Genomic DNA, 16,630 nt, shown 5'->3' on the forward strand with positions numbered 1-16,630 from the left:
CCCCCGATCAGCCCTTCTCTTGTGCGTGACAGGGGGGTGGCGCCGAAACCTCCCCATCGACCCTCCCTTGAGTGTGACAGGGGGCGATGCCCCAACCCCCCAATCGGCCCTACCCTGAGCGTGACTAGGGGTGGCATCTCAACCTCCCGATCCGCCCTGCTCTGTGCATGACAGGGGACGGGGCCCCAACTCCCCAATCGGCCCTGTTCTGAGCCTGAACAGGGCCTGCACTTAGGGGTTGGGCCTGCCCTCTCCCACCCGGAAGCAGGCCTAAGCCAGCAAGTCTTTATTTCCCGAGGGGTCCCAGACTGCGAGAGGGCACAGGCCGGGCTGGGGGCCCCCCCTCCCCCCCCCCCCCCAGTGCACAAATTTTTGTGCACCGGGCCTCTAGTATGAATATAAATTCTTTGGTTGATCTTTTCCCACCCACCCCCACCTTCCCTCTGAGATTCAATAATCTGTTCCATGTTTCTATGTCTCTGGATCTATTTTGTTCATCAGTTTATTTTATTCATTAGATTCCACATATGAGTGAAATCATGTGATACTTGTCTTTCTGTGACTGGTTTACCTACTTAACATAATACTCTCCAGTCCCTCCATACCATCTCAAAAGGTAAGAGATCCTTCTTTTTTATTGCTGCATAATATTCCGTGGTATAAATGTACCATAGCTTTTTTTATCCACTCACCCACTAAACGGGCACTTGGGCTGTTTCCAGACCTTAGCTACAGAAAGAATGTATCTCTACTTTTTAAATTTCTTCATGAGTTACTTGACTTTCACAGTATGCCACAGTTTAATAAATTTGTAGTACTGAGCTATAAAGAAATATAGATTTCTCTGAGGGAGATAACTAAAAACAGAAATGAAAATGAGAAATATGAAAGGTTCCTCAGAAAAGCACAACAAAATTTAGAAATCAGCAAAAGGGCCCTCAAGTGTGTTAAAATTAACATTCAATAAAAACATCATCTGTCCTACAATACACAAAAGGGGGGGGGGGGTGTCTAAAACAACAGATTTTAAGTCTAGCCGAGAGAGAGAGAGAGAGAGAGAGAGAGAGAGAGAGAGAGAGAGAGAGAGAGAGAGAGCTTATTTTTTTTCAAACATAATTTCTATAAGGAACTGTATCCATTAAAAAAAATCAAGATTTTAATTAAAAGTATGTGGACTGTTCTGCATTAAGAAAAAACAATGCTTAATTCCATCCACAAAATAGAAAAACTTTTTCAATAAAAAATAATTCATAAATTATATCCACTGCTATAAAAATATTTGAGTGGTAAACACTATTCAATTTTATATAATAATATGAAGTACCAAATACCTTAAAACACTTTCCCAATCCAGTTTTCAATAAAAAATTTTTCAAAAATCTCTGCACTTACCCCCATTATCTGTTCTTTTTAAAGCTCCATCCTTATGAGGACACAGTTCACATCTCTATTTAAAAAAAAAGAAAGAAAAGAAACAAAGATATTTTTCAGATTACAAAAGTATAACATCTTCCTTGTAACTTCAAAACTATTAAAAAGGTAGGAGCAACATTTGTACTGGTTGCCACCAAGAATGACATTTCAGAAAATTCCTCACAAGGTAATTCTCCTTGATATGAGATCTTCTTCAGAGCACCAGATAACTTTTACAAAGTAAATTATTGCTTAACTTTTAAATTCCTGCCAAGATTTTTTTTGTGTTAAATTAATAAACACAAAAAGATCCTCTCAACATAGGACTGGGGCACATTTGCTTCTAGCTCTTTACTTTCTACCGACGATCAGCTAGGCTTAGTCTACTCAGTTAGGTCTGGTTTGTTCTAAAATAAAGAGCCAAACTCAAAAATTTAGAATTGTGATTTAGGTGGCAAGGCATGGTCTCACATATGCTGACCTGCCTTCTGAAAGGAAGTGCTCTAATTATTCTAGTTACTCTTATTCACACACAATGGTAATCGGAAGTTATCATGAATCCCACTGCCTACCACTCCCCAATTTAAAACCAGAAATAAACAGAGCCACTACTAATATTTCTTTTCACTATTGACAAAAGGACAAATATAATTATAAAATTAATAAACAGAGTAAGTTCTTTTCTTAAGATTTTTTAATCGATTTTTATAGAGAGAGAGAGGAATGGAGAGGGAGAAAGAGAAATATCAACGGGAAAGCAAAACATCAATAGGCATGCCCCCCTACCGGGGATCAAGCCCAAAATCCAGGCATGCACCCTGTCAGGGAATCTAATGGCAACCTTTGAGTGCACGGGACTACTAAGCACAACCAACTAAGCCACACCAGCCAGAGTAAGTTTAATGGCATTGTCTTACTATAAAGAATATGTTCCTGGAGGTCACACTTGAGTACCCCATCATGCTCCCCAACTTGCAGCATATAATATAGTAACATAAATAAATTACAAAGAAAAATAACAGGATATTAAGTATACAAAACATAAGCCATGAGATGCTATTATTTCTTGTCATCCAGTATTTCACTTTCCTGATGTTCCTCTTACCATTTTGGCAGTACTTCTCTGATCATCTTATCCAACCTTTAAATGCACAAGTTCCTTAGCACTCTGACTTAAGATGCCTTCTCATTTCATGTTAAACACTCGGCAATTTCATTCATTTTCCATACATCTATCACTAATTAAATTATTAGGATATGCCAGTGACTCACAAATTTTACCTATTCATTTGTCCTTGGATACATAGGTAAAACTTTCTATAATACATAGGAACTTTAAATTCAGTCCCAAATTTATGACTACACTTACTCTTCTTGCAGTTTTCCCTATCTTTGTAATAATACTCTTAATCACATATTGCCCATATCTAGGCATCATCTTTTGACAGCTTTACCCTATTTCCTAAATTCATATGATTTTAAAATGTTTTTATTGATTTGATAGAGGAAGGTAGAAGGAGAGAGAGAAACATCAATATGAGAGAGAAACATCAACAGGCTCCCTCCTGCACACCACCTACTGGGGATCAAGCTCGCACCAGGAATCGAACCGGTGACCTTTTGGTGCATGGAACGACACTCAACCAACTGAAGCCACAAGGCTAGGGCTAACCTCATATTTAATCAATCACCACAATTTGGACATTCTTCCTCCTAAATACTGGTGAGATTTGACTACTTCTCTCCTTCTACACTAGTATTAGCCAACTGCAAGCCAACATCAACTTTCATCAGGACCACTTCAGTGGTCTTCTACTAAATAGTCTCCCAGTACCCGACCACTCCAGTCTACAGAATGAACTTCAAAAATGCAAGTCAATATATATAACTTCACCACTAACACCCTTTAAATGGTTTCCCTACATGATCTACTCCTTACTTTCCTCTATGGCCTTCTCTCTTTTCATCTCATTGTCCGGGCAATACTGACTTTTCTTCTTTCAGTTCAGTAAATACTCCAAAGTTCATTCCTGTCTCATAGCCTTTAAATGTGTTGCTTTTACTCTACCTGAAATACTGTCCTCACCCCAAACCACTTTCACAGTTGGGTAACTTCTTACTTCCCTCAGGTCCTTGCTTAAAGTCACTTCCTCAGAAAAGGTTTCTCTCAATACCTTTATTAAATTAGGTGCCATTTCTTCTTATCATATATTGCAATCACAATTAATTGTTAATTATTTATGCAATTATGTTTATCTCCTCTGCTAGATTGTAAGTTTCATTTCATGGCTGTAGCCCTAGCATCTATCACAACTGGATATATGGAAGGAGCAAAAACATAAGCAGACTAGCTAAAGACAGGCAATAATTTGGTTCTAAGTTATACCTTCTTCACAGATGGAAACATTATTAGTTATACAATTTACCTTGGAGGAAAAAACAGTTACTTATAGAAGTATAACTAAATCTAATATAAACACTACAGCCAGTGATAGATTACTTTTTAGGATGGTTAGGTATAAGAACAATGTTCAACAATTGGGGAAGAAAAAATTCAAATTAGACCCTTGAAATTTTACTGATCACAAATATAAATTCAAAATGTTTGAAAAACAATTTCAATATAAGAATTAAAACCAAAAATAATTAGTAGTCAAATCTAAAAAATTGAAAACTTCTATAAAAGAAAAACATTAGAATAGACAATTCAAAACTTTTATTTCTCTCTCCTCTTGTGGCCCAAGATGCTGAAAGGAAAGAAGGCTAAGGGAAAGAAGGTGGTACCAGCCCCTGCTGTTGTGAAGAAGCAGGAGGCCAAGAAAGTGGTATATCCCATTTGAGAAAAGGCCCAAGAATTTTGGCTTTGGACAGGACATCCAGCCCTTAAGGGACTCACCCACTTTGTCAACGGCCCCTCTAACATTCAGTTGCAGCAGCAAAGGACTATTCTCTATTAAGTATCTGAAAGTGCCTCCTGCCATTAACCAGTTCACTCAGGCCTTAGACCACCAAACAGCTACTCAACTGCTTAAACTGGCCCACAAGTACAGACCAGAGACAAAGCAAGAGAAGACGCAGAAATTGTTGGCCTGGGCTGAGAAAAAAGCTGCCAGCAAAGGGGATGTCCGCAAAAGGCCACCTGTCCTTCCGGCAGGGGTTAACACTGCAACCACCTTGGTGGAAAAGAAGGCCCAGCTGGTAGTGACTGCACATGATATGGATCCCATCAAGCTGGTTCGTCTTCCTGCTTGCACTGTGCATTAAAATGGGGGTTCCCTACTGTACTATCAAGAGGACGGCCAGGGTGGGGCATCTAGTCCACAGGAAGACCTGTACCACCAGGTTAACTCAGAAGACAACAGATATCAGGCTAAGCTGGCAGAAGCTATCAGGGCCAATTGGAATGACAGATATGATGAGATCCACCGCCAGTCGGGAGGCAATGTACCAGAACCAAAGTCGGTGACTCACACTGCCAAGCTAGAAAAGGCAAAGGCATTTTTGCCCACTACATTAGTAAAGCTTTTCCTCATGTTCAGAGTGCAGTGAACATTTATTTTCATATACTATTGATGGCACCATAATCCAATTCTTTTGGAGAGCAATTTAGCAATATGATTCAAGAAAATTACTGATTCCATTACTTCACAGAGAGCCAAAGGAAATATGATGGATATAGCATGTATTGAGTACTGTGTAATTATTATACCATTTATATACTATAAGTTCAAGACATGAAAAGAATGTGTATAAAAATATTTAATATGGTTGTTTATAAGTACAAAAATTTTATAAAGAGTCTTAATTGTATAACAGTGAGGGAACAAATGCTATATTTACAAAGATTTTAACTGAGTTAACAAATAAATGCATAGAAAAAAACTCTAAAAGAAAATACACAAAATATATTAACAGGCTTGTGATGAGAATAGTAAGATACGAGTGAATTTATTTCTTCATTTCAAAATACTTTATTTGTTTTAAAATTTAAATTCTTATAGACACATTATATGCTAAGTAAAATAATGACTTTGTCTTCCCACTAAAAGTAAAAATAAACAGGAGACTTGAGAGAAAACATGATTACAGAAAAAAAGAAAACAAGATTAAATTTATAGTTAGAAGACTGTCCCATAAGATCAGAAAGAAAGGATCTGGTATGAGGCATCTTGGACAACAAGGACTTCAGATCCTATAGTAAACCAATCCAAACTGAAAAGTTTCACAGGGCAGGCTGCAGCTACACGTGTTTGTACTAGAATTCCACAGATCCAATCTTATTTTAGTGAGATATTGTTACAAGTAAATCCTGCGAAAGGGGAAACATTATAAGGAGATCTGCTCCTCCAAAAAAATATATTAAAGATCTCACCACAATTTACCAAGAAAAAATACCCTTTAATTGTAATGGCCCAAACAAGAAGAAATTATACAAGGAGGTTGCTTCTTTTTTGTATCATGTAGTATAGTAAGAAAGCATACAACTATTTTCCATCTTTATAATGTAAGGCAACATTACTTGCTCTACTTTATATTAGATTAGAGGCCTGATACACGAAATTCGAAGCAGCAGCCCCAGCTGCCGCATTGGCCCTCACAGCCCCAGCTTCGTCCAGAAAATCGTCTGGAATGTCGTCCAATCTAATTAGCGTATTACACTTTTATTATAGATTCTCTTGCAAAGTACTCACTGTACTTCACTAAGTCAAGCTCACCCAAAACACTGAGCTTTAGGAGGTCATGACTATGTAACTATGCATTCAGCTATACTCCTTTACCCAAACTGTGATCACCATTACATTACAAAAAGCAGTAAGATAATAATTAAAAATAGTATTACAGGTTAATAAGAAGTATAAATTCAAGTTTTAAGTTTGATCTTCCTCATATAAAAGATATAATTGTGGCATAAAATGTGGCTCAGTTGGTTGAGTGTCATCCCCTGCACAGAAAGGTCACCAGTTCAATTCCTGGTGAGGACACATGCCTAGGTTGTGGCTCAATCCTGGTAGGGGGCATGCAGGAGGCAGTCAATCGCTGTTTCTCTCTCCTTCTCTGCTCCTCTCTCTCTCTAAAATAGTAATACAAGGCCGAAACCGGTTTGGCTCAGTGGATAGAGCGTCGGCCTGCGGACTGAAAGGTCCCAGGTTCGATTCCGGTCAAGGGCATGTACCTGGGTTGCGGGCACATCCCCAGTGGGAGATGTGCAGGAGGCAGCTGGTCGATGTTTCTCTCTCATCGATGTTTCTAACTCTCTATCTCTCTCCCTTCCTCTCTGTAAAAAATCAATAAAATATATTTAAAAAAATAAAATAAAATAAAATAAAATAAAATAAAATAAAATAAAATAGTAATACAAGCCCTAACCGGTTTGGCTCAGTGGATAGAGCGTCGGCCTGCGGACTGAAAGGTCCCAGGTTCGATTCCAGTCGGGGGCATGTACCTTGGTTGCAGGCACATCCCCAGTAGGAGGTGTACAGGAGGCAGCTGATCGATGTTTCTCTCTCATCGATGTTTCTAACTCTCTATCCCTCTCCCGTCCTCTCTGTAAAAAATCAGTAAAATATATTTTAAAAATAAATTAAAAATAAAATAGTAATACAAAATATTTTTTTAAAAATACCTGTAGGATAAAACACATACCATCATCACTTCTTTATTTAAGCAAAAGATAAAAATAAATCTAAATTAACACATCTTTTCTTGTGTTTTAGAAAGATCACGACTACCACTCTATAAGTTAGTGCCCAAGCTGTGGTCCAGGACTCCTAGGAGAAGTGATGATTACTGGTCTAAGTCAAATAACCCCAGAATAGTTTGTTCTATTAGCAAGAAAGCTACAAAAGTCTACTCTAATCATGTCAAAAGGACTTACGGGCTAAACCCAGTGGTCGGCAAACTGCAGCTCACAAACCACATGCGGCTCTTTGGCCCCCCCCTTGAGTGTGGCTCTTCCACAAAATACCGACTTCTGCACATGGGCTACGAAGTTTCAATCGCACTGTATGTGCACGCCCGCACGTGGTATTTTGTGGAAGAGCCACACTCAAGGGGCCAAAGAGCCGTATGTGGCACGCGAGCCGCGGTTTGCCGATCACGGGGCTAACCTAAAGAGACTTCTGCTGGCTAAAGATGAAATCAATTAAGGCCAATGAAAATAACTGCAACGAACTGAAACATATCAAACATGTTTAAATCAATGATAAAATGATCTTCTACTCCAAAAGTAAACTTACATAAGACAAACCCTTACACAGATAACAAACAGATTCTAGTTTCCCACCAGAAATCAGAACTGGAATGTTTTTAGTCTGAAGACGAGCTAGCCAGCCATATACTACAGTGGCTCCTGTAGTTTTAAAACCTGAAGAACCAGAAGATAAAAGTTCAGGGAAATCAAGAAAGTGAGGTCTGAATCAAGAAGAGGAGAGAACCAGGAGAAGCCCCCAAATATTTATATATAGAATCTCACTGAACTTAAAAAAGGCAAGCTAGAGTCCAGTTAAGGAAAAAGAGAAATAAAATGAAATTTAAGCAACTGCTCAAAATACATAATAGATGGTTTGAATCTAACCCAATCAACTGCTTATAAAAAAAATAACAATTTCTGCAAAGTAATATAATAAAATCCAGACTTCCCACATATAACACAATGTTTGGAAACAATCCAAGTCACTTACCTGATCTATGAATAGGAAAATGTTAATCATGCTCACAAACGTAATCAGCGAAGGTCAACACTAAGATGACCTAGGCATACATTGGAATTAGACTTTAAAATCTAATCTAATAAAAGACAAACATGCAAATTGACCGTACCTTCACTATGCCTTAAGCCACGCCCACCAGCCAATCAGAGCAACTATATGCAAATTAACCCAACCAAGATGGCGGCCAGCAGCCACGGAGCTGGAGCGAGCAGGAGGCTTGGTTGCTCCAGTGATAGAGGAAGCCAAGCTTCCTGCCTGCCTCGGTGGGCTCTGAGCTCCATTGAAGGCAACAAAGTTTCAATTATAGAAGGTAAATAAATCCCAGAATTTAAAAAAAAAAAGAAAAAAGAAGAGGCTGGGAGCTTCCGTCACCTGGGGGCTTGGCCAGCCTGAAAACGGCCCTCAGCCCCTCACCCAGACTGGCCAGGCACCCCAGTGGGGACCCCCACCCTGAAGGGGGTGTGACCAGCTGCAAACAGCCATCAGCCCCTCACCCAGGCTGGCCAGGCACCCCAGCGGGAGCCCCACCCTGATCTGGGACTGTGACCAGCTGCAAACAGCCATCAGCCCCTCACCCAGGCTGGCCAGCTATCCTATATAATAAAAGGGTAATATGCAAATTGACCCTACCTGCAAACACCCATCAGCGCCTCACCAGGCTGGCCAGGCACCCCAGCGGGAGCCCCACCCTGATCTGGGACACCCTCAGGGCAAAACCAGCGGGCCCCCACCCGTGCACCAGGTCTCTATCCTATATAATAAAAGGGTAATATGCAAATTGACCCTAACAGCAGAAAGACTGAGAATCACTGGTCACTATGACACACACTGACCACCAGGGGGCAGACAATCAATGCAGGAGCTGCCTCCTGGTGGTCAGTGCGCTCCCCCAGGGGGAGCTCTGCTCAGCCACAAGCCAGGCTGCCGGCTGCCAGTACAGTGGTGGTGGTGGTGGGAGCCTCTCCCACCTCCTCAGCAGCACTAAGGACGTCAGACTGCAGCTTAGGCCTGCTCCCCGCTGGCAAGTGGACATCAACCGAGGGCTCCCGGGCTACCAGAGGGATGTCTGATTGCCAGCTTAGGCCCAATCCCCCAGGGAGCGGGCCTAAGCCAGCAGATGGTCACCCCCCGAGGGGTCCCAGACTGCGAGAGGGCACAGGCCGTGCTGAGGGACACCCCCCACCCGAGTGCACAAATTTTTGTGCACCGGGCCTCTAGTAGCTATTATAATTAAACTAGTAGCCTGGTGCATGAAATTCATATACATTGAAAGGGAATTAATTGCAGTGGTTCTCAACCTTCTGGCCCTTTAAAACAGTTCCTCATGTTGTGACCTAACCATAAAATTATTTTCGTTGCTACTTCATAACTGTAATGTTGCAACTGTTATGAATCATAATGTAAACATCTGATATGCAGAAGGGTCTTAGGTGACCCCTGTGAAAGGGTCATTCGACCACCAAAGGGGTCTCGACCTACAGGTTGAGAAGCGCTGAATTAAAGGAACATAATTTGGACTCACTATCTAATATTGGTAATATGTGAGCGGCCCTGGCTGGTTTGGCTCACTGGATAGAGCGTCTGCCTGCGGACTGAAGGGTCCCAGGTTTGATTCCGGTCAGGGGCATGTACCTTGGCTGCAGGCTCATCCCCAGTAAGGAGTGTGCAGGAGGCAGCTGATCGATGCTTCCCTCTCATCGACGTTTCTAACTCTTTATCCCTCTATCCCTCTCCCTTCCTCTCTGTAAAAAAATCAATAAATATATTTTTAAAAAATAATAATAATAAGTGAGCGTGAGGTAGTCCGCGTTTCTGAAATTCAATGACATGAATTTTAGCTATTACTTTACCAAATAAATGGAATTTACAGATATCATTTAAAAGAGCATTCAGCTTCATATTAAAAACTCTGGCTACCAAGTCAGGTCTGTTTTCAACTTTTGGCCAGCATTGTAAATTGTTTGCAATATCTTCCCATTTGGGGTTGCATGTCACAGTTACAAATAAATCGGGCTTGCCATACCTCGTTACAATTGACATAGCATCCTGATATTGCTGTTGCATATTTCTGGGACTACCCTCAGAAGATGATGGAAGTATTATCATTTTACCAATCGGCACATTGTCATTTTCAGATCTAGATTTGAGATAATCCATCAAACCACTATATTTTTCAACTCCCAACTTAGATTGGTTTGCTTTGATGAAATTTATCCTGTTGGCCTCCATTTTTTAATATGAATCCATGATAAACTGTTGAGTTAATTTTCCTGCATTAAAAATAGGATTGAAAGTGTCCCACACAGAGAGATGAAATCCATAAAACTACGTTTGTGTCACTCGTGTCCTTACATTTTGTCTAGTATTATTGTTGATTACACTGTTGTCTCTGAGTCTTAATGCAATATCTGTTCCCCAGCCTTGTTCAAAATGTGGGAAAAGAATAGGGTATGTCATTGCATCTAATGTAGGAAACAGGATATTGATTTGTTTCATTTGAGTGGCATTTGGATTATTGGGATCTGGTTTACAATGAATGAGCAAGTCCCTTTCAAAAGGAGGTTCTCCATCTTCGTTTCTGCATATGACAGCAACCTCGGTTACAAGGAGAGAATTATATCTACCCAGGTCACTGTTGCGATCGTATTTAATCGCCATTGTTACCTCTGTGGGAGCAATACCTTTTGCTGCTGCTTCAGATTGGGCTTCCTTTTCTACCTCATGTAGCATCTTGTACGATTTTGTTAATTCATTGATTTCATGCATGAGGTTGTTGATGTTGATCATGAGTCTTTCTGAGCAGCCCTGGTTTTCTGGCATTGCTAATCTTTTACTCGTAGCTTCGGTTGTATCCAAAATATAGAGTTGAGCAAACTACCGAGAAACACCATCCGAAGGATGTAAAGTTCCAGTACGGTGATAAACTTGTCCGTGTATTCTAAAACAGTATGGCCCATATCCTGATGGAGATGCAATATTTGCACCCATGGAAGCAAAAGAAAAAGAAGTATTTAGGGAACGAATTATTTTCCATGAAATTTTTACCGTCAGAATCTTCGTTTGTCATTAATCTTTTTAAATATGCCAGGTAATCTGGAAAATGTATATCATTTGGACAGACTTTCCCTTTGCTACAACATCGAGAAAATTTCCCATCGGATGGTTTTTCATCCGAGAAATTTAGGGATAGGCAAAATTCACATCGAACAGTCATTCCACCACAACTATGTCCGAGGATTGCATCCTCATATACTCCATTTTCGCTGAGAAGGCAGTTCCTACCGGTATTGGTAGTACTTGTTGATGACTGTTCTCTAGACATATTCTGTCGCCGCCACCGCCTTCTTTCAACTTCAAAGGCACAGTGGTCTTTAGACATTTTCTGTCGATAACGCCGATGTTTTTCGGCATCGGAGCAACGTTTTTCCAGTGGCTGGTATTCAAATACATCCTGTCACAGACGCCGCCTTCAAAGATCAGACGCATGCTGCTCTGCAGACACTTTCTGTCGATAACGCCGGCATCTTTCGGCTGCAGAGCTACGTTGTATCAACAGTTGTTCTTTAGACATAGCACCACCTCTCTACTGTCACGGTCTGAGATGCAGGTGAATGAGAGTCCTGGCTATCAGGCCGCTGAGAGCTGTCTGACCAATGGCTGATTCTGGCTGATTCTGTGAGTGTGGAACTTCCTCCTCCCTGCCATCAGTTTCCACAGCTGTGATGAGGAAGCTGGGGTGACAGAGGGAGCTGCCCTCTCTCTTGCTCTGCTCTATGTCCAGCGGCCTCCTACTCTGCCAAGTCCTCCAAACCTCCTGCTCTCTGCCGGCAAGGTCCCAGGAGCCCACAGGCGTGGCTACGGCCTCCCCTCCCGGGGCCGGCAAAAGTCCAGGGAGCCCGCGGCCACCGTCGCCTCCTGGGGTGCTTGACACCTGCGTATGCAAATTAACCTCCATCTTTGTCGGATAATTTGCATAGTCACTCGGATTAGCTTGTGGGCGTGGCTTGCGGGCGTGGCTTGAACATATCAGAGGTACGGTTAATTTGCCTCTTTCTCTCTTATTATATAGGACTAGAGGCCCAGTGCACAAAATTTGTGCAATCACGGAGTCCCTCAGCCCGGCCTGTGCCCTCTCGCAGTCTGGGATCCCTTGGGGGGGGCGGGGGGGTCCAACTGATCCCTATGGGGAGCGGGCCTAAGCCAGCAGTTGGGCATCCTTAGCACTGCCGTGGAGGTGGGAGAGGCTCCATCCACCGCCACTGCGCTTGCCAGACGTAAGCCCAGCTTCTGGCTGAGCGGCACTCCCGCTGTGGGAGCGCACTGACCACCAGGGGGCAGCTCCTGCATTGAGCATCTGCCCCTGGTGGTCAGTGTGCGTCATAGCGACTAGTCATTCCACCGTTCTGTCAATTTGCATATTATCCTTTTATTATATAGGAGGATTCTGAGAGATAAATGAAAATGCACCTATAATAAGTGAAATAGAATACTGAAGCTACATTAATATATAGGATCATATGTGAAAAAGAAAATTGTGAAAAAAAGGAAAAGGGCTTCCAGAACATATTGAATAGTACCAAGAAGTCTGTCTAACTGAAGGCCTAGAGCACTGATGGCGAACCTATGACACGCGTGTCAGAGGTGACACGCGAACTCATTTTTTTGGTTGATTTTTCTTTGTTAAATGGCATTTAAATATATAAAATAAATATCAAAAATATACATCTTTGTTTTACTATGGTTGCAAATATCAAAAAATTTCTATATGTGACACAGCACCAGAGTTAAGTTAGGGTTTTTCAAAATGCTGACACTCCGAGCTCAAAAGGTTCGCCATCACTGACCTAGAAGGTGGGGAAGGGAGGGGTGAATAAATAAATAAATGTGAGAATACAGTGGGAAAGAAAATTTAGAACACATAATATATGAAAACTTCCTCAATTCGACGGACATATTTATGGATTCAAGAAGCTCAATGAACCTCAAGTAACCAAACTACGTACTGAAAAGAAAACAAGGGGAAAAATATTGAAACAGCGAAGAGAAAAATGACACATCAAATACAGGGGAACAGTAACTGGATAAATGACTGTTTTCTCATCATAAACTAGAGAAGCAAAAAGAGAATAAAATAACATCTTTAAAGTATTTGAAGAAAAAGAACTGTCAAACCAGAATTCTGTATTTAACTAATATATCCTTCAAAAATGAAGGTAAAATGGGTTTTTACAGATAAAAGAAACAGAATTAATCATCAGTAGGCATGGGCTACAATAAAGACTAAAATAAGTCGTCAAAATTAAGGGAAATGGTACTAGATGGAAATGCAAGTCTTCAGGAAGCAAAGAAGAGGACACCAAACAGTAAATATCTGGGTAACTATAAAATACTTCTAGGTCTTATTACTTAAAATACGTGTTATTGCCCAGTCAGTGTGGCTTATTAGTTGAGCATCAACCAGGACCCAAGAGGTCACCAGTTCAATTCCCAGTGAAGGCACATGCTCAGGTTGTGGGCTCGATCCCCAGTAGGGGGCATGCAGAAGGCAGGTGATCAATGCTGTTTCTCTCCATTAATGTTTCTATCTCTCTATCCCTCTCCCTTCCTCTCTCTCTAAAAAAATTAATAAAAAATATTTTTTTAAAAAATACATACTATTGAAAGCAAAAATTATAATGTCATCTTCTGGGTTGTATAATATATGTAGATCTAATACATATGACAATAATATAACTGACAGCAGGCAGAGGTGATGTAAAAGAATCTCTGAAGGCTCCAAGTTTTCTACACTTTACAAAAAGTGGTACAATGTTAACTATAAGTGGTATGCTATATGTACTGTATATTGAAACTAGAGGCCCGGTGCATGAAATTCGTGCACGGGGGGCAGGGGCCCCTCAGTCTGGCCTGCACCCTCTCCAATCCGGGACCCCTCGGGGAATGTCCGACTGCAGGTTTGTGCCCACACTTTTAACAGATGACAGCTCCATTGTTCTTTCTTTCTTTTCATGCTTAAACCCATTGGAATTAATAGGTATTCAAAGTGTGTATACATTTTGGGGGGACACTCTGTATATCTCTAGTCAACGGTGAAAGGAACCAACAGCAGATTTGGAACCCCCAAACAAGAAATCTCGCTCACTCCCCGCATGTCTCCCCACTCCACTTTCCAAATTCCCGGGCAGCGGGAGATTCAATGTTTGCTCTCATTAATTCGGAAAAGCACATCCTGTCACCCACTACCCGGCAGGAGTGCGCTAGACCCCAAGCGAGCGAGGCTCAGTCAGGGCAGCCTTCACTCATGGGTGCTGGCACCCAAAGTGCACATTCCTCCTCTGCAGTCGCCCCTACTATCCCACTGTTTCACTGAGAGGATGGAACTCCTCACCTCCTCTGGGTTTCTGATCTTGAACGCTGACCGAAGGCACCTCAGCAAGGGCTGCCCGCCCCCACCAGGTGTGTATGCACCTGCTCCTGCCTCAGCACCTGCATTAACCCCCAGAGGTGATCTCGTCGCTGCACTGACCTCTGCAGGAACAGGGCATCACCACTCCGCCCTCTCACTGTCATCTCACAGGCGCCCACCCTCAGCACCCAGAACACCCAGACACTCTGCAAAGGATGCTGGAGGGGACGTGCGCACGTCCTGTGGGGGACGTAGGCATGTTGGGGTTGATGGAAGTGCAGGGGATTTGCGGGAGGAACTTGCGCACGCCTTGGTCGGGGACTGTTGCAGGTGCACAAGGGTGACAGCTCGCTGGGGGGACATTCGCACGCCAGGATGGAAGAAGAGGATGTGCGCACCGGAGGCCTGTGGCTTCACAGATCTGCAAACCTCCGTGGTGCGGCCAGGAGGACGTCAATCTGGCCTGCCACGGTGGCTGTCCCTGCGATTGCACACCTTCTGGGCCAGGAGGCAGGACTTGCACAGTCACTCCTCGGTGCTGATGGCCTGCAGGCGCTACTTCAGCTCGGCCCTCAGGCTCCGCTTGGCATGCTCATGGCTGCCACCTCTGCCGTGTGGGGAGTACAGGCCGCCTTCCGCCGGCCCGCCTCCCCTGCCCAGAGGCTCTCTGCACACGCTGCTCACTGGCCCAGAGCGGCCTGGGCGGGGCGGGACGCCGGCGTGCGCTGTTCACCAGCCCATGCTGTTCTCCAGCCCAGAGCAGCCTGGGCGAGGCGGGGTGCCCGCGCGTTGCTCATCTGCCCAGAGTGACCGGGGCAGAAGCCAGGCGTCCTGCCCCACCCTAACCGCTCCTTGCCTCCACGCGGTGCGCACCGGCCCAGAGCAGCCAGGGTGAAGCGGAAGCCAGGTGTCCTGTGCCGTCCTACCCCGGCCGCTCAGCGACTGCGCACGCTGCCCACCGGCGCAGAGCAGCCAGGGCAGGGCGGGGCGGGACGCCTGCCCCCAGCCGCTCGGCGCCTGTTCACGTGTGTGCTGCCCACAGGCCCGCCATCTGTCTGGTTAATTTGCATACTCACTCCTGATTGGCTGGTGAGTGTAGCAGAGGGACAGTCAATTTACATGTTTCTTTTATTATACAGGATTACTAGAGGGATGCTAAGAAACTAATACAAAGAGAAATAACTTTACAAAAGTTATGTTAAAACTTCTTATCTACATGTAAAAGAATTAAGTTGAACTCTTTATTCATTATATATATATATATGCCTAAATGACCATTACAACGGAACAACGGGTCGACCAGTTGCTATGAAGGCACACTGACCACCAGGAGGCAGATGCTCAATGCAGTCCATTCCTTCCACACCAGGCCCAGCGACTGTCGCCTCCTCTCCCAACCCCACCGGGGCCTTTGGGCCCCAGGCTGGGACAGGGAACCAGAGGTGGGTAGCAGCAGACGTGGCCCCTTTCCCAGGGGGGCCAAGGGCTGGCTCCCTCCTTGGGGCCGGCGGCAGCCAACCTCCTGTACCCTGTCTTCTCCCCTCGGCTCGCAGGCCCCAATAGTCCTAGCCCAGATCAACCCTGATCGCCGGCCAGGCCTAGGGACCCCACCCATGCACGAATTCGTGCACCAGGCCTCTAGTTATATTAATAAAAAGGCTATAGTATATTTACACCTTGGAATACTATGCAGCAATAAAAATGAAGGATTTCTTACCCTTTGAGACAGCATGGAGGGACCTGGAGAGTATTATGCTAAGCGAAATAAGCCAGTCACAGAATGACAAGTATCACATAATCTCACTCATATGTGGAAACTAATGAACAAAATAAGCTGATGAACAGTAGAGATCCAGAGATACAGAAGCATGGAACAAGACTGTTGAATCTCAGAGGGAAGGCCAAGGTGGATGGGTGGGTGGGAAGAGATCAACCAAAGAACTTATTTGCATATATATATATATATATATATATATATATGCATAACCCATGAACACAGACAACAGTGTAGTAGAAGGCCTGGGGTGGAGGGCTGGGTATGGGCCAGAAGGGGCCAATGGGGGGAAAAAGGGGACATATGTAATACTTTCAACAATAAAGA

The 16,630-nt window shown here is 43.3% G+C and overlaps 1 protein-coding gene and 1 pseudogene across 13 annotated transcripts in view; one reads left to right on the forward strand and one right to left on the reverse strand.

Annotated features, from left to right (window-relative positions):
- The window catches only part of MLLT10 (MLLT10, histone lysine methyltransferase DOT1L cofactor), a 218,037-nt gene that overhangs the window by 156,991 nt on the left and 44,416 nt on the right, over positions 1 to 16,630 (reverse strand). For 11 of the 13 annotated variants that reach the window (XM_023758558.1, XM_023758567.1, XM_023758566.1 and 8 more), the window contains one exon: positions 1,393 to 1,447. The exons of the other annotated variants lie outside the window; for them this stretch is intronic. In XM_023758558.1, the coding sequence (XP_023614326.1) occupies positions 1,393 to 1,447 (55 nt within the window). The remainder of the gene's footprint in view (positions 1 to 1,392; positions 1,448 to 16,630) is intronic. 13 annotated transcript variants of the gene reach the window in all.
- On the forward strand, positions 4,158 to 4,968 carry LOC102424314 (annotated as a pseudogene).

The sequence above is a fragment of the Myotis lucifugus genome, unplaced genomic scaffold (genome assembly GCF_000147115.1).
Source record: "Myotis lucifugus unplaced genomic scaffold, Myoluc2.0 scaffold_132, whole genome shotgun sequence".
Lineage (NCBI taxonomy): Eukaryota > Metazoa > Chordata > Mammalia > Chiroptera > Vespertilionidae > Myotis > Myotis lucifugus.